The sequence below is a fragment of the Salmo trutta genome, chromosome 31 (genome assembly GCF_901001165.1).
Source record: "Salmo trutta chromosome 31, fSalTru1.1, whole genome shotgun sequence".
In the NCBI taxonomy this organism is placed as follows: Eukaryota; Metazoa; Chordata; class Actinopteri; order Salmoniformes; family Salmonidae; genus Salmo; species Salmo trutta.
Genome location: NC_042987.1, coordinates 36,459,717 through 36,469,580, shown reverse-complemented (window position 1 = coordinate 36,469,580; position 9,864 = coordinate 36,459,717). Strand labels below are relative to the sequence as shown.

The 9,864-nt window shown below is 39.5% G+C and overlaps 1 protein-coding gene across 1 annotated transcript; it reads right to left on the bottom strand.

Annotated features, from left to right (window-relative positions):
* Nucleotides 1-2,079: 2,079 nt before the first annotated feature.
* On the bottom strand, nucleotides 2,080-5,388 carry LOC115170132 (patched domain-containing protein 3-like). The gene is made up of 3 exons (XM_029726450.1): nucleotides 4,827-5,388; nucleotides 4,456-4,601; nucleotides 2,080-3,978 (listed from the first exon to the last, which is right to left on the bottom strand). Exons 1-3 carry the CDS (start codon nucleotides 4,928-4,930, stop codon nucleotides 2,456-2,458), a joined length of 1,773 nt encoding a protein of 590 aa, XP_029582310.1. The 5' UTR covers nucleotides 4,931-5,388; the 3' UTR covers nucleotides 2,080-2,455.
* Between the last annotated feature and the right edge of the window lie 4,476 nt (nucleotides 5,389-9,864).

Below are 9,864 nucleotides of genomic sequence, written 5' to 3'. Positions count from 1 at the left end.
GCTAGAAAATGGCTGTCTAGCAATGATTAACAACCAACTTGAAAGAACTTGAATAATTTAAAAAATAATAATGTGCAAATATTGTACAATCCAGGTGTGCAAAGCTGTTTGAGACTTACCCAGAAAGACTCAGCTGTAATCACTGCCAAAGGTGATTCTAACATGTATTGATGTGAATACTTATACAAATTAGATTATTATTCTTGTAAAAAATTTTTTTACATGTTTTCACTTTGTCATTATGGGGTTATTGTTTGAAGATGGGTGAGGATTTAAAAAAATATATTTAATCCATTTTGAATTCAGACTGTAACACAACAAAATGTGGAATAAGTGAAAAGGTGTGATGAATACTTCCTGAAGTTACTGTGTATATGTAAATGTGTTAAATGTTTTATGCTCAGTAAAAGGCCAAGTCCATTGATTCAATGTCTTGCTCTAGACCTCCAGAATCACAATGAAACCATCTATCCTCCCATAAAAAGACATTTGTTTCTACATGAGACTTTCAATCATGTCTCTGTAATAAGTCATATGGAATCTGATTCTCCATAAGTAGTCTACCAATATTCCCAGGTTTGTCTGAGCCGTGTGTGTAACAGTTGCTGTTTCAAAGGTGGCCATTTGGGAACGTACATGGATTAGGGACTGTTTGGACTTAACCCAAAATTCTAACGTCTCTTAGTCTGAAAATGTACTTGATGTATTTATGTGATAAAATATGTAAATGCTGTGTGTGTGTGTGTGTGTGTGTGTGTGTGTGTGTGTATATATATATAGATGGAAGGAAATGCTGCTGTGCTTCGAAAAAAATGCTTTGTTACTTCAAACCCAACTTTGGTGTATTAAGCAGTGACGGGCCATTAAATCCTTGTAGTTTTTGGTTTCAATTCGGCTAACATTCTTTCATTCATTTAATTACGAAATACCTCAAGTTATCTGGTTTCTAAACAATTGTCAAAGTAACAATGAAACCTAGAAGACCCTACAACCACCTCATCCTGGTTCCCCCCTACTTCTGCTGTGTATTCCCATCTGAACACCAGGTGTCTCTACCGTTACCTCAGTAGATCTCTTCTTTACATGTCCTCACGTTGTATGTTTTTAAGCACAGAACCTCGTGGTGTAAGCAAGGACCGTCATAGTAATGTGCTGATGTGTAAGCCTTTAAGGGAAACGGTCAAATGCATTTGTAGACAATACTCAATCGCTTCAACAATCTAGTATCTCCATCTTTGGTTAGCATGAACGCTTTAGCCAAGAACGTTGAAATCCTTTGAAACATCTTCTGATGTCGAGTTGGAAATGTTATTAAGATTGCGATACAATGGAGGTTTAAAGACCATACCTTTTTAGCATTTATTAAGAATACATTTTTCTTTAGAGGCAAATATTATGATGATACACTGTGCAATTGGGTATACAGTATATAACCAGCGTAACTTATTGGTATGCTTTGTACATTTTAGTGTTTTACTTGCCTAAGTGACATATTTCGAGCTCCTGTTTTTGCCCCTTTAACCCACCTTTTAGTTGTGTGTATATATGAATGGGGTTTAACGGGAACACTGTATATCGATAGAAGGCTTTTGGACTGCGTATGCATTGACTGGCTCAACAATTGGCTGACACTTGTTTTATTCTCTCAACGATATGACGACAGACGTTAGAGGAATTTAATGTGCAGCTGAAGTAAATAAATTAAACGATGTGGCTGTCTTCAGTGTTTTTTTATGTTGTTGTTGATGATCAGTTTGATATGCACACCTTTCCTGAACATCAGAATGTATGCATGTTGAACTACAGTGTAGTTGATTTATATATTCACAAATACTTGCCAGAAGATTATGGACGTTGATCAATAACATCAGCTAACGATTTGGGTTAAACGACAACACCCAAGGCAAGTCGAAAATGAACTAAACTTGATAAAGAAATGATCTATATACATGTGTGTGTGTGTGTATATATATATATATTTTTTAAGAAAATGATCTTAACTTTAACCAGATGTTCAAATATACTAGTCATTGCAAACATTTGCACCTGTGTAAATACACTGACAAAATCAAATGTGTAAAATAGCCATTTTTTATTTATAATACAGTATGCAACTTTTATAGAACACAAGTGTTGCCAATGCAGCTTAAAGTCTACAGTATAAGTACATAAAATGTCAAATTACAGCAAAGAGAAAAACAGAGATAAGAAAATCAGACCAATCAATCGCAGATGAAACCATACTGAGGAATAATCAAAAAGGTTGACGCTGTCATGTTAACAGGTGTGGTTTCACGTCAATATCCAATGACTATGTCCGAAGATGAATAGCTAGTGGCTTGAATTGGTTGTAACCTATTTTACGTTCCTTAATTCATTCACACTAACATATATATATTAAAAAAAAGTATTGTATGTTTTATTTACATGATGTATTTAGTGTTGCATATCTACATCACCCATTTCTGCACATCCCAACGAATGTCAAAAACACAGGAAGGAAAGCAACACCGTGAACCAGCCCGAACGTAATAACCAAAAAAATGAGTTTGAAAAAAGTCCTGAAGATGTAGCTATCTGAGAAAGAGAGCGCCACCACCCCTAAAAGGGTGGAGACAGCTCCTTGCACTATGGGGAAACCCAGGTGGGCCAGCGCATCCACAGCCTTTTCGTTCGAGTCGGCCTTGCTGCTCGAGACAAAGGCGTACGAGACATGGGCGGAAAAGTTGACTGAGAAACCGATACAGATGATCAGATTTATCATGGAGATTGAGTCTAGGGACACGTCCCATAGTCCCATGAATCCAGCAACACCCACAATCACCGACCCAATGGAGAACGCCACCCACAGCGAACAGAGCGGGTTGGGTATCAGGAGTAAGGAGATCGCCAGCATCAACAATGTGGCAACAACGATAGTCTGGGTGGTGTTATGCACAATAACAGTGTACTGGTCTAAGTAGATAAACGATGGATGATAAACCACTAATTTGATGGGGCATTTTTTTGCAGTTTCTCTGAGGCTTATCAGCATGTCCTTCTGTTCCTTTGTCGTGCTGATGTTTAGCGTCTGAAGAAAGAAGCGAGATGAGCGGATCTTGTTATCTGCATCGAAATAAATGTCCTGACTGGTCATTGGACGTTTTTCCAAGAAGTGAAGCAGGTTTCCTATGAAGGTATTTTCGGAGTTTATATCAAGATCCTTTGCAAAGCTTTGGAAAGAATCTAGCCAGGAAAGAAAGAAGTTTTTGTCAACATATTTCAATTTATAAAAATCTGTAATGCAGGAGTTGAGATTTTTGTGCTGGTCTTCTTCCCAGTAGGCAAGTGACTCATTAACAACCACCATAACGATTGGACCATAGTGAGAGAAGTCCATACTTTTGTCGTAATATTTGGAAATGTAGGAATCATCTGAAGCCAGGTTCCTTAGGTCAATACCCTCCTTCATTTCAACACATCCATAGACGCTGACAGCCAGGTACCCGGCGTAGAGAACTACAATGGACGCTTTAGTCCATTTCTGGGTCAGAAATGGACCGTAATACTTCCCAAAGAAGCCGCTAATTGGTTGCTCCTCCTCTGTCCCGGTGTCATGATCATAGGCCCCACCAACGCAGCAGATTGAATACCTTCTCCCCTTCCCAGGAGGACAATCCACTGGAATCTTCACACAGGTGAACCAGTGCCGGTTGCTAGTTTCCCTCTGGCCATTCAGTGCTAAGAACGCACCAAGGAATAGGATGTTGTAGATGTAACAGAAAAGGATAGCTGTGCCGGCGTAAAGACAGAAGCTCTGAACAGAGCCAAAGGGTGAGCTGAAGCCCAGGTACAGTGCCAGGACATCCGTTATCGTGGTTATAGAGATGGAGATGGCGGCATCTTGATAGGTGTCGGCCAGACGATCCGCCACGCTATCATGGACATTGGTCTTCTGCCAACAGGAAATCATGATGAACATGTCGTCAATTCCAATACCTTAAACACAAAGGGTTTGTCGTTGAGCGAGGCGGTAAACATGAACATGACTTCCCACTGGGCACACACTGGTTGAATCAATGTTGCTTCCATGTCATTTTCAATGAAATTACGTGGAACCAATTTGGGAAAGATGTTGAATTGACGTCTGTGCCCAGTGGGTTGAGTCAAGAGAAAGGCATGAACATTCATGACATTTAAGTAATTTGTGACATTAAAACTAAGAATTTGTGGTGTGTTAGAAGAATCTGTTCCGTGAGACACTAGAATATGAATTTGAAGGCCTTAACCAGTGGGCAAAACTGGTTGCAATTACGTCATGGTCTGGTTGTATAAGGAAGTTATTTGCCCTCTGGGTATGAAGCTCTTTTACCTTCAATAATTACCAAATGTGTTTGTCTTTGATGAGGTGTGGAGGAATGGAAAGCAAATACTAATGAAGGTTTGAAGAGAAAGGAGGCGGAGCTTTCCCCTTACCCAGTATCAAGAATGGGCAGGTAGAAACAGTCATGACGAATGGCACACCCATTAACAACAGCATCCCGAAACTTGAAAGAACTGCTAGTCCTGTGGAAAAGACTCCAATGGTGGCTACCCACACCTTATTCCTCACGTTGTCCAACCTGATGAAATTAAAACCATTTAAAGTGTCTTTCCATACATATTGTATGCACTGCACAAATGGAAATTACGTTGACATTTTTTTAAAGGGTGTCCATGCGGCACATTGCTTCGATCCCACCATTTTGTCATAAGCATGTGCTATGTAACTAACCCTCAATCCCCCCACCACCACCCCTCACATGTACATCTACTTCATGTAACATAAAGGAGATAAATGTACCAACCTTAAACATGAAACAATTGTAAAAGACATGGTAATGGTATATGTTATGGAAAAAAGAGGAACAATAGACTTTGGAACTTTCTCGAATTCCCACTGTCTTGACATCGATGTAGAATACGACACCTAGAAAAAGAGACAAAAAAAAAAGAAAAATATGTTTAAAAATATCTATATTTGTTAAATGTTAAATTATAAAACAAATTTTACAAAGAAACATACTTTTGCAGGACTAGGCAGAAAAAAATAAAACAAATAAAACATTAAAATATATAGATAGGGATGTTAGGGATGTATGGTATCTCACCTCTGTGACATTTGTTGATTCTTCTGAGAGCAACTTAATAAACTCAGTCAGCCAAATGTCGCTTCTTGTGTTGTTGAATTCTCGTAAATAGTAAAAAAGTTGTATTGCCTTGGCACTTTGAACAATTGAGTTGTTTATTTTCACACTACCAAGTGTTGACCTCAAGGAAACCCTGCCAGATGTAGAAATATGTGTTGGAAATGTCAAATTAATAAGATCAATATTGCTGGCATTGTAGTCTATAATGTTCAATATGGCATTGGAGGAACAACTTCCATTCACTGTTGCGCAAATATCCACATATTGCAACAGTTCATCCTCAAACTCCACAGTCATGTTCCGAACTTTGCTGTCCAATACTAATATTTCCTCAAGTAGTGGCACTGTCAAAATGTTTGTCTTGGTTGTGGCTATGAAACATGCATATGTTCCATCTGTGTTCAACCTCAAGCTGGAAAACATGGATTGATTTTGTGGGAAATATTCTTGAATAAAAGTTCTCTCCATCTTGGCTGGTCCCTCTAGAGGTGTAAATTCTTTTTCAATATCATTAGATGTTCTGTTTTCCAAAAAGTAAAATCCACTTCCTAATGCCGTTGAGATAATGACAGGGACGATGAAGAACCACCACGGGTGTGTTCCTATGAAGTGGCCGATTATTCTAAAACACATGCGGATCGGTTTTTCTATGCAGTCTGTGCGGTATTTCGCCATAGCTAATGTTGGTCTCTTTATAAATTCAGATGCACTAAAGCAGTCCACAGAGCAGTAGAGTTCACCTCTCTGTGTGCCTCAGTCCTCAGTATGGATAACCACAGCTTTTATTACCCCTTCATCAACGGGGATATTTACATATATGGAGCCTGACTATCGGGTAGCAAAGAAAATTGGCCAATAACCATCTATCTCATCATTGGATGTATAGCTAGGTTGTTATCAATGGCACCAGTGTTCCACTGTCTAAACTTTATTCCTCATGTAGTGGAAGAAATGGAGCCCTCGTCCTCGCACAGTTTTCAGTATAACAGTCCTGAAAAAAAATCTCATAATTTTAGAGTTTCTGTTTTGAAATAACATGATAAAGTGCATTATGAATGAAACCTTTGGCAAAAGCGTAGTCATGTCAGTTGGTGTTGGCCTGTTGATGCCTCACAACTGATATTCAAAACAGTCAAACTACACAACAAGATTCCAATTCAACAGTACTCATACCATAGATTCATAGACTTTAAACGAAATAAAATCCTTGTTGTTCAGAGATTTAAGATTATTTGTACTATTTACTGTTATTGGCTCATATCAAATCAGCTTTGGAATCAATATATGCCTATGGAAGAAACATCAAAGAGTAATCTGATCCTTTACAGATAAGCTTTTGTTAGTCCAGGGAACAATGGGTCGTTGTAGTGTTGATCAATACTTTGTCAGTGATACTGTAGCACCATGTAATTAAAAGATTGAGTTCTCTACCTCTATCTAAATGAACATCCTGGTTTACCTGGGGCTAAATCATTCAACCAGCTCAAGAACAATGCTAACTCACTACAGCATGTTGCTGACTGACCATAGCTTTAAATCACACAATGCTGGCTGGGATCTTGCAAACCTGAAATTAAATCTACAAAAAATAAATAATCTTGCATTGGGATTATGTTATATGTAGTAGTTCAACAAAATCTGTCTGCTGTGTGAGCAACAATATTAATCAAATTGTGTATATTGGCAACACAGACCTATGTAAATTCATACTTTAATGAATTAAAGGAAACATTGATCAATTTCTTAGATTTTTTTAAGGAAAATTCTAGAAAGAAAACAACATTGGTCAGTGTTATTAAAATGTGCCTTTGTAACTTCTCATCAGAGGCTTCCTTATTGCCCCAGAGCACAAGAGACCAATTTACCTATAAGCCATATTATGTAAACCTCCACTCAACGTACGGAAGTAAAACTCATGTAAAGACAGGTGTCACATGCGTCGTTGTAGGTGGACCAAAATGCAGCGGGTATATTGATCATCTTCTTAATTTATTGAAGAAAAAAACACTTAAACCAAACAAACACCAAAAACAGTCCCGTAAGGTGGACAGACTATACAGGAAACAACCACCCACAAACCCAAGAGAAAACTAACCCACTTAAATATGGCCTCCAATTAGAGACAACGACAACCAGCTTCCTCTAATTGGAGGTCGTTCCAAAACACCAACATAAAAATAGAAAAACTAGATAAACACATAGAAATAGAAAATATAGAACATAAACCAAAAACCCCGAAACACACAAACCAAGCACACCCTGCCACGCCCTGACCAAACTACAATAACAAATAACCCCTTATACTGGTCAGGACGTGACAACAGGAAGCTATACGCAGCACCAGGTTAAACTGTGTTGTCTTTCAAGGAACCAAAATACACATGCAAACAAATGAATGGCATATGCTTTAATACAGTACATCACTGTTTACTTTTTAGAGCATATATTCTCATGGTTGAGAGTTTATTATTTTGACTGAGAGATGATCATACTGTATGATTAAATATTAGAGGTTGAGATGAAGTCGTCCTCCTGTACTCCCTGTTCACCAATGACTGCGTGGCCAAGCACGCCTCCAACTCAATCCTCAAGTTTGCAGACGACACTACTGATTACCAACAATGACAAGACAGCCTACAGGGAGGAGGTGAGGGCCCTGGTGTAACAGTGTAGGTTCCATCCCTCTCTTCGCCCCAACCCGGGCTCGAACCAGGGACCCTTGCACACATCAACAACTGACACCCACCGAAGCATCGTTACCCATCGCGCCACAAGAGCCACGGCCCTTGCAACGCAAGGGGAAACCCTACTTCAAGTCTCAGAGCTAGTGACGTCACCGATTGAAACACTATTAGCACACACCACCGCTAACTAACTAGCCATTTCACATCGGTTACACTCACCCCCCCTTTGACCTCCTCCTTTTCTGCAGCAACCAATGATCCGGGTCAACAGCATCAATGTAGGTTCCATCCCTCTCTTCACCCCAACCCAGGCTCGAACCAGGGACCCTTGCACACATCAACAACTGACACCCACCGAAGCATCGTTACCCATCGCGCCACAAGAGCCACGGCCCTTGCAACGCAAGGGGAAACCCTACTTCAAGTCTCAGAGCGAGTGACGTCACCGATTGAAACGCTATTAGCGCGCACCACCGCTAACTAACTAGCCATTTCACATCGGTTACACTGGGAAAGTGGTGCCAGGAAAATAACCTCTCGCTCAACGTCAACAACACAAAGGAGCTGATTGTGTACTTCAGGAAACAGCAGATGGAGCGCGCCCCTATCCACATCGACGGGACTGCAGTGGAGAAAGTGGAAAGCTTCAAGTTCCTCGGCGTACACATCACTGACGATCTGAAATGGTCCACCCACACAGACAGTGTTGTGAAGAAGGCACAACAGCACCTCTTCAACCTCAGGAGGCTGAAGAAATTTGGCTTGGCCCCTAAAACCCTCACAAACTTTTACAGATGTTCAATTGAGAGTATCCTGTCGGGCTGTATCACCGCCTGGTACAGCAACTGCACCGCCCGCAACCGCAGGGCTCTACAGAGGGTGGTACCGAGAGACTGAAAAAAAGCTTATATCTCAAGCCCATCAGTGTTAAATACATAGCCATCACTAGCCGGCTTCCACCCGGTTACGCAACCCTGCACCTTAGAGGCTGCTGACCTATATAAAATAGACTTGGAATCATTGGCCACTTTGATAATGGAACACTAGTCACTTTAATAATGTTTAAATAATGTTTACATACTGCTTTACTCATCTCATATGTATATACTGTATTCTTTTCTACTGTATTTTAATCAATGCCACTCTGACGTTGCTCGATCTCATATTTATATATTTCTTTATTCCTTTTACATTTGTGTGTATTGTTGTGAATTGTTAGATATTACTGCACTGTTGGAGCTAGGAACACAAAGCATTTTCGCTAAACCCCGCAATAACATCTGCTAAATATTGTGTATGTGACCAATACAATTTGATTTGATTTTGAAACAATATGACAGATGAGCAAAAGTGGATTGGATAACAATTCGTCTCCTCTTAGGAATGAATCCATGAAGTCTGTCTTTAGTCATCTGAGTCTCGATAGCTCTAATCACTAGGGTACATGAGCAAGCAATTGGCCAGGCATCTGTAATGGAGGCACTATTTAAGTTGTCTGACGTGTATCGTAGTAAACTAAAGTTAAACTAAAGTTCAAAACAGTGTGGCCAAATCACCTCAAATTTCAGTCACTTAAAACCAACAACTTATAAAAACTTAATAGGACATTGTAAAGTCTTCATACACACTAAACAAATGGTTCACAAATTATTTATTTAAAAAAAAAAGTCATAGTAAGGTTGATATAAGGCTGGGTTTTGCTATTTTTTTTCTCAATATAATCTCTTCTCAACAAGCTTTGTTTACTACACTGAGTCATGGAGTAATGTGTACTGTCTTTTGTGTTATGGGTCTGGCTGTCTGTGTTTTGTAATAGATACATAGTCAGAATGATATCAGATAAATATCAGTCGTGGTCATGTTCTATGGGAATTCGTAATACTGTCCCTTTAAATAAAAGTCCACTCCTTCTTATCGACTGATGTGTGACGTAGCTGTGTATACTACTTGCAAAGACAGTACAGCATGAAGATATGCCGAAACTGCTTCTTCGATAGAAATCACCCATCACG